This window comes from Mirounga angustirostris, unplaced genomic scaffold, assembly GCF_029215605.1.
Source record: "Mirounga angustirostris isolate CCGP_5_RB_7025 unplaced genomic scaffold, mMirAng1.0.hap1 SCAF_5, whole genome shotgun sequence".
Lineage (NCBI taxonomy): Eukaryota > Metazoa > Chordata > Mammalia > Carnivora > Phocidae > Mirounga > Mirounga angustirostris.
This window is the reverse complement of record NW_026991713.1, coordinates 80,829,363-80,843,040: the sequence shown is the minus strand read 5'-3', so window position 1 is coordinate 80,843,040 and position 13,678 is coordinate 80,829,363. Positions and strand designations below refer to the sequence as shown.

The 13,678-nt window shown below is 35.8% G+C and overlaps 1 protein-coding gene across 5 annotated transcripts in view; it reads right to left on the bottom strand.

Moving 5' to 3' along the window:
* DNAI7 (dynein axonemal intermediate chain 7) overlaps window positions 1-13,678 on the bottom strand; it is a 64,675-nt gene that overhangs the window by 27,449 nt on the left and 23,548 nt on the right. For all 5 annotated transcript variants that reach the window (XM_064591487.1, XM_064591489.1, XM_064591488.1 and 2 more), the window contains 3 exons: window positions 9,738-9,884; window positions 6,918-7,021; window positions 5,279-5,588 (listed from right to left, as the gene is read on the bottom strand). In XM_064591487.1, coding sequence (XP_064447557.1) covers window positions 5,279-5,588; window positions 6,918-7,021; window positions 9,738-9,884 — 561 coding nt within the window. The remainder of the gene's footprint in view (window positions 1-5,278; window positions 5,589-6,917; window positions 7,022-9,737; window positions 9,885-13,678) is intronic.

The following is a 13,678-nucleotide window of genomic DNA, read 5'->3' as shown; positions in this document are numbered from 1 at the left end:
ACACTTTATTTTTTTTTAAAGATTTTATTTATTTATTTGACAGAGACATAGTGAGAGAGGGAACACAAGCAGGGGGAATAGAAGAGGGAGAAGCAGGCTTCCTGCAGAACAGGGAGCCCGATGCGGGGCTCGATCCCAGGACCCTGGGATCATGACCTGAGCCAAAGGCAGACGCTTAACGACTGAGCCACCCAGGCACCCCAAAACTGGAACACTTTACATCATACACAAAAATTATCTAAAAATAGGGCGCCTGGGAGGCTCAGTTGGTTAAGCGACTGCCTTCGGCTCAGGTCATGATTCTGGAGTCCCTGGATCGAGTCCCGCATTGGGCTCCCTGCTTGGCAGGGAGTCTGCTTCTCCCTCTGACCCTCCCCCCTCTCATGTGCTCTCTCTCACACTCTCTCTCAAATAAATAAATAAAATCCTTAAAAAAATGATCTCAAAATGGATTAAAGACTTCAACGTAAAACCTAAAACCATAAAACTCCTAGAAGAAAGCATAGGTGGTAAACTCCTTGACATTAGTCTTGGTGACCAAAAACAAAGGCAACAAAAGCAAATATGAATAAGTAGAATTACATCAAACTAAAAAGCTTCTGTAGAACAGAAGAAACAATCAACAACATGAAAAGGCAACCTACCAAATGGAAGAAAATATTTGCAAATCATATATTTGATAAGGGGTTACTATCCAAAATATATAAAGAATCTACATAACTCAATAGTAAAAAACAATCCAATATAAAAATGGGCAGAGGATCTGAGTAGACATTTTTCCAAAGAAGACAATTAGGTACATGAAACAGGCCAACAGGTACATGAAAAGGTACTCAACATCACCAATCATCAGAGAAATGCAAATCAAAACCATAATGAGATATCACCTCTTACCAGTTAGGATAGCTATTTTCAAAAAGATTAAAGCTATTGGTGAGAATGTAAATTGGTGCAGCCACTATGGAGAATAGTCTGGAGCTTCCTCAAAATAATTAAAAATAGAACTACCATATGATCCAGTAATTCCACTCTTGGGTATTTATCCAAAGGAAATAAAAACACTAACTTGAAAAGATATATGCACCTCCATGTTCACTACAGCATTATTTATAGTAGTTAAAGACATAGATGCAATGTTAAGTGTTCACTGATGGATGAATGGATAAAGAAAACATGGTATATATACACAAATGAGTATTAAGCCAAAAAAAAAAAAAAGGAAATCTTGCCATTTGTGACAACATGGATGGACCTTGAAGGCATTATGTGAAATAAGTCAAAGAAAAACAAGTATTAGATGATCTCACTTATATGTGGAAGCTAAACAAAAACAAAAACGAAGTCAAACACAGAGAAGAGATTGGCAGTTACCAGAGATTGGGGGTGGGGGGGGAGTAAAATGGGTGAAGATGGCTAAAAGGTAAAAAAACTCCAGGTATAAAACAAGTCCTGGGGATGTAATGTACAGCATGGTGACTGTAACTAGTAATACTGTACTGTATATTTGAAAGTTGCTAAGAGAGATCTTAAAAGTTCTCATCACAAGAAGAAAATATTTGTAACTATGTGTGATGATGGATGTTAACTAGACTTATTGTGGTAATTATTTCATAGTAAAGATATTAAATGATTATGTTGTACACCTGAAACTAATAGGTATGTCAATTTTATTTCAATAATTTAAAATTAAGAAAAAATAAAAATATCATTTTGAATGGCTACTAATATTTGACTGTTGACTATTTGATAATCACTGTGGACTATATTTGCTACTGTAAAAATATCTCAATAAACATGTAGCACATTTTTATTTACTTGTCCTATTATTTCATATTACTAAAATTAAAATGGGTACATTTACATAGTACCAAACTGCACTTCAGAAAGATTGTACAAATTTACATTTCTAACAACAGTAAGTGAAAATGCCTTCTCCCCCTCATGCTCAATGTAAGAAGACAGGGTATAATGTTGCTTCTAATTTGATCACTTACTTGATTCTGTAGCTTTTCATTTTTTCATTGGCTAGTTGCACTTCTCCTTTCATCTGCCTACTCGGGTCCTTTGCCTAATTTTACATTAGGAAATTATCTTACCAATTTGTAAGAGCTCTTTATATTAAAATATTAATCCCTTGTTTTATATGTTTAGTTTTCTCATTTCATCATCTTTCAACTTTCTTCATAGAGAGGTTTATTTGGCTATACAAATGTTTGAATCCAGTCTCCTTTTATGGTCTTGATTTTAATGCACTGATAAGAAAGACCTTTTTGTAAAGATAATAAAATAACTTCCTATGTTCTCCTCATATATTTGTATCATTCTGAGTTTTGATTAGTTTGTTTTTATATTTAAAACTAATTTTTTTAATCTGTAGAGTGAAATATAAATAAAAATTTCAAATCCCAAGGCAATCATTATATTAAACCCATCCTTTCCCTTCTCAATTTCTGGAACTTCTATACAGAATTTGAAACTCTTACTTCTTTCCATCCTTTCTTTTACTTCCCCCCCCCCCAAATTCCATCAAATTATCTTTGTCCTCCTTTTTTGAGCTGTTGATTCTCTTTATATATCCAGTGCTTTTTGCCCTCTGCAGGCTACTCACACTTACAAAAAGTGGTTTACACTGTTCAGAATTGGTAGCAAGAATAGGCCCAGCTGACCATTGTTAAAATCTGCTCTCTCTCCTTTCCTACCCAGCATAGCACATCAAGGGCCTGGGGGATTCTTCACTCCAAGCAGTTCCTGCTCCCCGGGCCTGATCCCGCCCCACCAATCCTCCCTCAGCACAGGAGATGGCTTTTCCCTCCTGCCTTGGCACACTTAACCATTACTGTGGGATCCTTCTGCTTCTGTGGAGCTCATATAAACTTTCTCAGAATGCTGTGGGGTTTTTGGAAGGATGATAGAGCACACATGCATAAGCTTCTATACACACTGCCTGTTTGGTGTGATACGAGTTTTGGTTCCTGGAAAGTAGGGGCGCTAAGTGAATTAATGTTACTCATCTTTTGGGCAATTTTCTCTTTTGAAATCCCCTGATAGTAGAGTTTCCTCCAGCCACGTTTCCCTGTCTACCATTCACACAACTGTTGGTCAAGCTTCCCAGGCTGTGGAGAAGTTTCATAAAATAAAACTATTTATTCCATATCACTCATTGCCTGCTGATCTTTACTCTGAGTTTCCTAGACTATTTAGTTGAGGACAGCTTCAATATTCCACGAAACATGCATTTTACCACTGGGTAGAATGCTTTTCCTGGGCGTACTTTTGTGGCATTATCAACATTAGCCATTGGCATACCTTTAGTTATCGTTATAAGTTGAAATTGTTCAATAAAGCATTAAATAATAATGGAAAAAACAAATGTAAACACATTGGTAAGAGCCATTTGAACTGAGGAAAGCTTAGTTTGGGGTAGCTTTGAGCTCGCTAGTTGAGAGTAAAGGAAATAGCTCCTTATTGTAACGAATGACAGACCTTGAAAAATCTGTAATTGCACTGTTCCGTATTACAGTGCATTTATAGACTTATATTTTTAATATAAAATTATTTCCAACATTAACAGAACTATAATAAATTATCACTGCATAAGGCCATTTTAATAGACACGTGCATAAGAAAGAATTGTTAGCCACGTCAATTCAAGTAATCAAGTTATGTTTTCTAATTAAATATTTCACAATTTTCAAATAATGTGAAATTCTTGAATAAAATGTTGGTGTGTTTTCATTAAATATTAATTATAATCAAGGAACTTGAGGGGGGAGAAATTATCCAATATTTTGAATCAGATCAAGGCCAAACATTTTTAGACACATTTTTCATTCAACGATTTTGTTACCTTGTTTTTAATTTGTTCTGTTTTCATGAATGTTCAACCACAAATCCTGTCTAATTTTAAGCTAATGGGTTTTCATTTTGTTTTTTACTGCATATTTAATTATTGTGAAGTCCAGGGCCCATTTACTCATTCCTTATTCCTCCCCACCTTAGAAATCAGTATGTCCCTTCCACTCACATCTTATTAGTTAAAGCAAGTCTTAGTCATGCCTAACTTCAGGGGGGTGAGGAGAGCAATCATCCAATGTGTTTAGAAAAGGCAGGAGAACTGTAAATATTGTTGAACTCTATCTAGTGAAGCTACCATGCTACCTGAGAGATAAAATCAATTTTTTTATTTTAAAAGCTATTGGATTGCTCAACGAATTTTTTTTTTAAGTGACAAATTTTTAAAGAGCAAATTATGTCCCACCTCTCTAAAGTATCAGCTATATACAGGTTTCTGGGTTCTGCTCCTCTACTCCTTTTAATTTTTACATGGTTGTAATCATACTCTAAATACTATTCTTTGTATTGGTCATTATGTCATATCCATTTTCTATATTGCTGAAGAATCTATAATTTTTTATTCTGCTGTAATATTTAAAATGGAATTTTTCAATTAAATATATTCTTAGATTATTTAATAATTCCTATTCTGATTTCAAATTTATATTCAATCCAATTCTTAACCCTTCCCTGTGTTTAAAGAAAATAAACCAAAAAAACAATACACATCATGTCTTAGGCACTTGTAGGAAAACCTACTATTTCTGGTTCTTCTTAAAATGCAGATTGTTTATGGCCAAACAAAAAAGATGCTTAGTTCTGAAAAAGTCTAAAGAGACAATTAATACTAACATAATAAGTAAGCAGCTTGAAAATCCCAGAAATAGAAAAGAGCAGAAAATGACTAAAGGAATATGATTATTAAATTACCCAAATATGTTATTATGTCTAAAGATGTTTTAAGTTTTAAGACAAGTTTTAAGTTTTAAGACAGCAGTACAATACTTTAAGAAAATCAACTGTACTTTACAAAATTCTTTCTTACAAAACCAAAAGCTAAGAAAGTAATGTAAGATAATCCTTCAGTTTGTGAAAGTATTTACCTCAAGTTTCCATATAATGGCAAGTTCCCTTAAGTGAGTTTGAAATACAATATATAAAAATTAAATTTGCTTCAAAGTTGTTCAGGCATGTCCCTAAAATATAACTGAGCAATTCCTGTGCTGAACTTTAGGATGTTGAAGCAACAGGCTCAACTATGAATAGTGACTATTAACAGAAGGCAAGAAGAAAATATACACATTCAAAAATGAGCCATTGGCAAGAAAGCGGCTTTCAGACAACTTCTGGTTGTTTAGGAAAAAATCTTAAGAATGCTCCAAGGGAATCTAATAACACCTATTACATGAAGAAAAAATGTATACGTTTAAAAAATGTGTCCTACCATTTGTACTTCACTATCACCTTCTTCCTCAAATTTTGTTTCTTCTTCCTGAACTGAGTTAGACTCATTTTCTCGTTGTTTACCCTCTTCTTGGAGCTCTCTGCTGATTGCTGCTTCTTCATTCTGAACTTCATCCTTGACAAAGTGAGTTACTGTGGCAGTATGTTCTTGTAATGATGTTGGAACAGGGCGCAGTGGTGTGACATGGTCATAGTGTGTATGTAGGAGGCGTAGAGCAATGTCACTTGTTGCTAAAATCCTTGGAATTTCAAATCCAATTTGTGTTTCAGAGAATCTGACACTTTTGTACCTGTTAATAATTTTAACAAAAAGGATGAGATCCTAAAAAACTGAGTCTGTTGAGAATTTATACCTAAGCAGTATTTCTCTCCACTCGAATTTTGCCAAAGTTTGGAGTCCTGATGCATACTTGCTTGCTTTGCAGCATTTGGACCCAGTTGCTAATGTAATCCTTCTCAAAACACTCTCTTGGGATCTATGACCCCATACTCTTCTCTTTCATCTCTGGCAGGTCCTTCTCTGTTTCCTCTGTATGGCCTTTTTCCTACTGTCCCTTAAATGTTGACATTATTCCACTCTCTATCCAGGCCCTCTTTCTTCTTCCCTCTACAGTCTCCCTGGATATTATTTTGATGCCTGAATCATAACTTACGTTATCAGTTTTCAACACGAGTTCTATGTTTCCTGGGATGGGTTGGCAGGGGAAGAGGCATCCCTGAATGGGTTTTAAGAAGTCCAAAAATGCCCTTACCTATGATGAGTACATATAATAAGTTCGTAAGAGTCTATGATTCCCCAAGAGTTAAAAACTACTGATCTATATGATGTCTCCTCAAAATAGATCTCCAACTCAGATTTTTTTTAATGCCTTCAGACATTTGTACTTTGATATTTCTTAAGTATTTCAAACTGAACAGGTCCAACGTTGAACTCATCATCCCTGCAACCCCCCTCACTATCACTCTCAGATAAAACAAAACTTGTTTCTGCCTCTACTATTCACTATATTAGTAAAAACACACCATCTAATTCTCTTCTTAAATCTGAGTAGCTAATACAAGGCTATTCATTTTACTTCTTTTAAAATTATACAGATTAATTTTTTACTCTTCTATATGTAACACATTTTACAATGAAAAGGGTTATATTATTATATTGTCTCATTAGATTTAAAGGACAGAGTATTTTACAGCAAATGTAACTTGGAAAATATTTTGTCCCTTCCTGTTACTAAATATCAAAATTAAACTCCAATTCTTTCCATTGTCATATGACCAGTCATATGGGACCAGAACCTAGGCCTCCTTTTACTTTGGTAATTTTTCCCTAAAACTCACTGCCATACTAACTCAATTAATTTGAAATACTGAAGATTAAACAGAAGAAGTGATCATGAAATTATCATTACCACTATCATTTCTCAGAAAGATGTTATTAGCTGAAAATAACTTGCCTAAGGTAGACAAATAGCAGGTTTGTGATTCAAACCCCAGTTGGCTGACTTCCTAACATAGGTTTCTTCCCAAGTATACCATCCTAGTATACAACAGGCATCTGCCTGGTCATCATGATGTGACTCCCAATGTCTTTTGACCTATAGTATCACCCACAGGAATACCTTGGATTCTTCTTGAGGTTTGCCCACACATATAGAGTTACATTTTCATCTTGAATGACTTTTTCCATATTTCCACTGTCCAGATCTGCTAATGTACTAGCTTGCTATAAGAGAAAAAAGAAAACATTATAAAAGATGAGAGGCCTCATAAGCTATGCAATTTAGAGGAGTTATTTCATCACTCAGGTGTTAGATTCGTTACTTAAAAAGAGTAATTTGGGTAAAAGTATCAAAATAACAAAAAAATTGTTTTAAAAAATTCTCTTAATGATATAAATGTATTTAACCTAATTAAATGTTCTTCACCTTTCCAATCAGTTTCTCTTACTGTGTCTAAGGATTAAAGTTGCTCCTATATTCCCAGGATTACTATTATATTACCCTTCTCAATTTTAACATTATCATGATTTTAACTATTCACATGCTTCTTTACCTGTACCTTATTAAAATGTAGATCATGCTACTACAAAAGTTAGTCTATTTCTGAATATCATCAAGTTTAGAAAACAAAATATCCAGTTTATGAAATCCAGATGGGTCATGTTTTACTAGTCCAATACTTGATATCCAACATTAAACACAATTTAAGGATGTTCTTAAGAATGTTTTAATAAAGACTAATATAGCTTGATGCATATTAACTCTCTTAAATGGCTTAACTAAGTCAATATTGTATGTATTTAGTTGCCATAATATAAAAACTTAGAAATATTGGAGATTGAATTTATTGTATATTTTAAAAAGCAATTGATCCCCCACACTTTTTTCCTCCTGTGACATTCACTTTGGAAGTGTTCAGAATAGTTGTCTTATAGAACTGTTCCACATTGTGAATTTATCTGATTCCTCATGATATTGCTTAACTTGCTCTTCTATCCCCTTTATTTTTTGAAAGTTAGGTCTAGGTAGGCTTAATTATTTTTGGCAAGAAGGCATTGTAGGTTATGTTGTATTCTATATGTTGCATCCTATCAGGAGGCATATGATGTCCCACTATTAACAATGTGGACTTGATCACTTGGTTAAGGTGATAAGTACCCATATCTCCCAGTTGTGAAGTACACTTTTCCCCAATCAGTAAGTAATCTGTGGTCTAATACTTTAGCACTATGAGAATCATGTGTTCCTGAACAACTTTTCACCTAATTATTTAAGTGAAAATGATCCTTATCATTTATTACATTGAGGATTAAAAAATGGTGATTTTCTAACTGACAATTCCTTCTACATTTATCAGATAGCATTCTTCTATAAAGAACTGTTCTTTCCCTCCACCCCCCCTTTCCCCCTTCCTTTTTTGGAGTATCACTTTAGACCCACGGATTTTTATTTATTCAATGGTCTATAATCAATTATAATTATTCTTTATGATATTCAAATTATTCCAAATTTGACCAGTGGGAGCCCCTTTAAGCTAGTTCTCTCCCTTTGGATACGACTCCATTCGTCTCTGAGCATTTATTTGCTTTCTAGAGCACAAGATAACTCAACCTCATCTTTCACTTACCCTACTCCAGACCTGGAATTGGCTGTTTACCCCAACTAGACCTGGTTCCATTTTTATGGATTAAAAAGAAATCTGGTTCATACTGATATTTCCATTTCAAATTTAACATTACAGTATTTTTTCTAATCTTTTCTTTTACATACTGTATCTTTTTCTCTTAAAATAATCTTGATTACTAAAAATTGTAATACATTTCCTTGCTTTTCTTACAATATAAATAAAATAGTTCCAAAATTACATTATGAATATTACTACTAACAATAAATTTAGTGAAGTTTAAGCCTTCTTTGCAGTTCTTTTTGTAATTAGAACATATTTCTACCAAGGCTATACAGAGACCAAAATAAACCAAAAGGTAAAACAGACAAAAAAAAAAAAAGTGTGACTTTAGGTTGTTTTCTGATTTAAAGAGCAAAATAAAACAAAAACAGCCATAGAAGACATTCATGGGATAGGATATTAGGCAAAATTTAGATATGGACTGGACATTAGATTATGGAATTATTACTTCCTAAGGTATAATAGTGATTTTACAGTTATATGGATATTATCATTAATGACAAGGTATTTGGGGAAAATACAGTGACTACCAATAATTACGATCTTTGTCGATTTACCTAGAGTAGGGAATGTTTAACATATAAAGTTTTGTGAATTTATTTTCATAGTGATCCTACTAAACCTTAGCAAGTATAAGAAAAAAAGGGGGGCCTGGGTGGCTCAGTCGTTGAGCGTCTGCCTTCGGCTCCGGTCATGATCCCAGGGTCCTGGGATCGAGCCCCACGTCGGGCTCCCTGCTCGGTGGGAAGCCTGCTTCTCCCTCTCCCGCTCCCCCTGCTTGTATTCCCTCTCTCACTGTCTCTCTCTCTGTCTGTCAAATAAATAAATAAATAAATAGTTGATTTTTTTTTTTTAATAAATTTATCTTTTGGGGGCGCCTGGGTGGCTCAGTCGTTAAGCGTCTGCCTTCGGCTCCGGTCATGATCCCAGGGTCCTGGGACCGAGCCCCACGTCGGGCTCTAAGTGAGGAGTCTGCTTCCCCCTCTCACTCTCCCTCTGTGTTCTCCCCTCTCAAATAAATAAATAAAATCTTAAAGAAAAACTAGACTTTAACTATACTGATTATGTTTTTTTTTTAGAAATATTTACGACTGTTAAATCTGGATAAATACATGTGCTTCAAATTATTGTGTTGACTTGTCCATAGCCTTTTAATTAAAAAGATACTGGATTTTTTTTTATCAGATAGTGTAAAATTTTAACACGTAAAAAAGTTAATCATAAGCTATAAGCAAAAAAAAAACCACACTTACTCTGAGGAGCATTTCTGTGGCTATGTTAAACTTAAGGTGAAGGAGCTCCTGCAGTTCTAGAATGGATCCTTGGTACTGTGCTATATTTTTATCTTCCAAATCATATGGTGGTGTTTCCAATAAAATTAATTTCAATTTATCAATTAACTATAAAATAAAAACAATGTAAAAACTTACTATAAAAATAATCTGACAAAAAGTCAAAGAAAAAGTGAAAAGGGGATGTTCTATCACTTTTGAATTGAGGCACACATCATATCTTCAGTAAAACATATAAAAATCCTTTCTTATATTTATTGTATTATTTAAGATCATGGAAAAGTTAAATATTTTCTCCAGAAACTCCATTATAAGAATTCCCAACTATCTGTAACAGAGCTTTCATTAGCAAGTTAATAGAACGGGGACAGCTTGGATACCTAAGACTATGGAACAGTAGAAATAATGATATAACAACAATGAGGAGGAGGAGGAGGACATGAAGAGAGTTACTAATATATACTGAATGTTTATGTAGGAGTCCAGGGCAGGTCACCCCCAAATGAACCACAAAGGCACAAGAGTGATCATTTTGAACTGAAGCTACTTGAGAATTAACTGGTACAAAGACACTCAGACCCTCCTCTGTCCTCCTGAAAGCAGGAAACATATCTCCCATATGAAAAATACCCTCCCTGTACTAAGAAAAGACATCTTTATCACCACAGACATGGACTTTCAAGTAGAGAAAACTGTGGAAATAAACCTTGTTACTTTTTTACTAATCTACTACCTTAGCCCAAATTCCTCTTAAAATTCCTTACTAATTCAAGCTCACAAACACCTGTTTTCCTTATCCTGTAAATTCCTCACAAATCTATTGTTTCTTTGTCTAAAATTTGCCTGCCTTGGTCAATTCTTTGGGTCTCAATTTCATTATTGGGTCTTCATGTGCACGTAATAAAATTGTCTTTTTTCTCCTATTTTCCTGTCTCATATGAATTGAATTCTCAGTCCAGCTGAAAGACCTTGAAGGGTAGAAGAATTTTCTCTCTCCTACACTTACTATGTGCCAGGAACTGTTCTAAATGTTTATACGTTTTAATTCATTCTATCTTCATCATAACTCTATGAGCTAGATACTGTTACTATGTCTGTTTTTACAGATACGGAAACCAAAGTAAGGAGTTTGGAAGACCTGACCCCATCCTAACAAATAAAAAGCTCAAAAGACTGAAAAATGAACAACTCCTCTTTGATCCACAAGAGAGGAGGAGATAGGGCAAACACCTGCCCTCAAGACTGGAGAGATCTATATTCAGGAGCAAAAGCCACTGCAGAAACCAGTGCCAAGTGAATTGTAAATGACAAATTATTGAGACTCAGTGTAGACAACTCTTGAGAGTTAAAAACTCCAGGAGAACACAGTCATGGAACAAGAGGGCCCACAATATTGTTAGATTTACCTCCAAATGCTCCACCAGGTTCTCATAATAACTGTAGGAGCAAAATCCCCACCTATTTCCAGCAGAGGAAGGGGAAAAGGAACCGTTCTGAAATACACCAGAGTACTCTGTTCTTAACAAGGCCTGATCTCAGGGGAAACTACTTAGAGCCTAAGCTGCAAGAGTTTTATCAGAGCCTAACTCACCTGGGGGAAAGAAAATACCTAACTCCAGCTGGCTCTAGCCATTCCCTCCCACTTAAGAGGGAATAAAAACAATTGAAAACATTTGTGAAGTTCACCATGCAGAGATGCAGAGACGCAGAGACACAGGCTTTACTAAAAGACTGAGAACTAATTTCACAGGTCTTCCCCTCTCCCCACCTTACCTCACAGTCCCATTACTAAAGGCCTACTTACAGCAGCTCCTTTTACCTAGTACATCATGTCCAGCTATCAGGAGAAAATTACAAGTCATACTAAAAGGCAAAAACCACAATCTGAAAAGACAAAGCAAGCATCAGAACCACACATGGCAGGGATGTTGGAATTATCGGACCAGGGATTTAAAACCACTATGATTAATATGCTAAGGGTTCTACTGGATAAAACAGACAGCATACATGAATATATGGGCAATGTAAAGGAGAGAGATGGAAATCCTAAGAAAGAACCAGATTGAAATGCTAGACCAAAGGATACTGTAACAGGAACGGAGAATGCCTTTGGTGAGCTTATTAGTAGACTGAACTCAGCTGAGGAAAGAATCTCTGCGCCAGAGGACATAGCAATAAGAATCCTTGAAAACCAAATGGCAAAGACAACAAAAACCTGAAAAAACAATTTAAAGAATAGAATGAAATATCCAAGGACTGTGGGACAACTACAAAGGGTGTCGCATACACATAATGGGAATACCGGGAGGGGAAAAAAGAGAAAAAGGAACAAAAGAAATATCTGAAATAATAATAACTGAGAATTTCCCTAAATTAATGTTAGATGCCAAACCACAGGTTCAGGAAACTCAGAGAACACGAAGCAGGATAAATGCCCTAAAAAACTCCACTTAGGCTTATCATTTTCAAACTACAGAAAAATCAAAGATAAAGAAAGTCTCCACAGAAGCCAGAGTAAAAAACACCGTACCTTTAGAGGAACAAAATTAAAAATTGCATTTAACATCTCAGAAACCATGCAAACAGGGTGCCTGGGTGGCTCGGTCGGTTAAGCATCTGCCTTCAGCTCAGGCCATGATCCCAGGGTCCTGGGATTCAAGCCCCATATTGGGCTCCCTGCTACTCCCTCTCCCTCTGCCTGCTATGCCCCCTGCTTGTGCTCTCCCTCTCCCTCTGTCAAATAAATAAATAAAATCTTAAAAAAAAAAAAAGAATGCAAGCAAGAAGAGAGTGGAGGTATTTATAGTGTTAGTATAGTATAGTGGAGGTATATATAAGAGGCACAGCAAGGTCACAGGAACAACTAATACTGTATTGTGGCAAGATTTAGTTTTGAACACTGACACATAATAAATACCTAATAAACTTCTAAATTAAGAGAGGCAGCATAGCGGTATAGTGCAGTATGGACTCAAGCCAGAATGCAGGGCTTCAATCCTAGCCACTTCTTACTACCAGTGTGATCTTGGACAACATCACTGTGCCTTCTTCATTTGTGAAATGGGAATAATAGTGCCTACCTCATAGGGTTATTATAAGAATTCAGCAAGTTACTATTTCTAAAGCCTGCCATAGTATTATTTAAGAGCTTGCCAAATAAATAAATTTGATCATTTGGAACCTGGTGTTCACCATGTCATTGATGCTATCCAATTCTTTCTGTTCCTCATGTGCTGCCTGCTTTAGTTTCCTATTGCTATGATCATTCTCTTCTCCCATCTCCTGTTTTGTTTTACTTATTTTTTTTTCATTTTCCCTATTATTTATTATGTCCATTTCTGTAACCCACTCTCATAATAAGAAGATTTCACTTCCAGCTTATCACTGATGACCTCTACTACTTCTGCTACTTACCACTCTCTCTCGACTTTTGCAGAGCATCAGAGACCAGCATCCTGCCATGGCAGCATGGCAGAGAGTATATGCAATGGCAAGAACACCTCATGGTGTCGGGGAGGCTCCATGGAGCCCTTGGAAAGTCAGAGTTAGGGGCGCCTGGGTGGCTCAGTCAGGTAAGTGTCTGCCTTCGGCGCAGGTCATGAGCTCAGGTCCTGGGATCAAGCCCGCATTGGGGCTCCCTGCTCAGCGGGGAGTCTGCTTCTCCCTCTGCCTCTGCCCCTCCCCCCGCTCCTGCTCTGTATCTCTCTCTCTCAAATAAATAAAACCTTTAAAAAAAAAAGAGAGTAAGACCCATCTGAAGTCTCATAGGAGACTCTAAGTAAGTCACAATTTCTCTCTCTTTTTACGTAGAATGGGTCTCATAAGCTTGTCCAGATCAAATTAGGCAATGCATGTTAAGAGCTTAACAGAATCTGGAGTTACTCCATTTTACAACACATAGA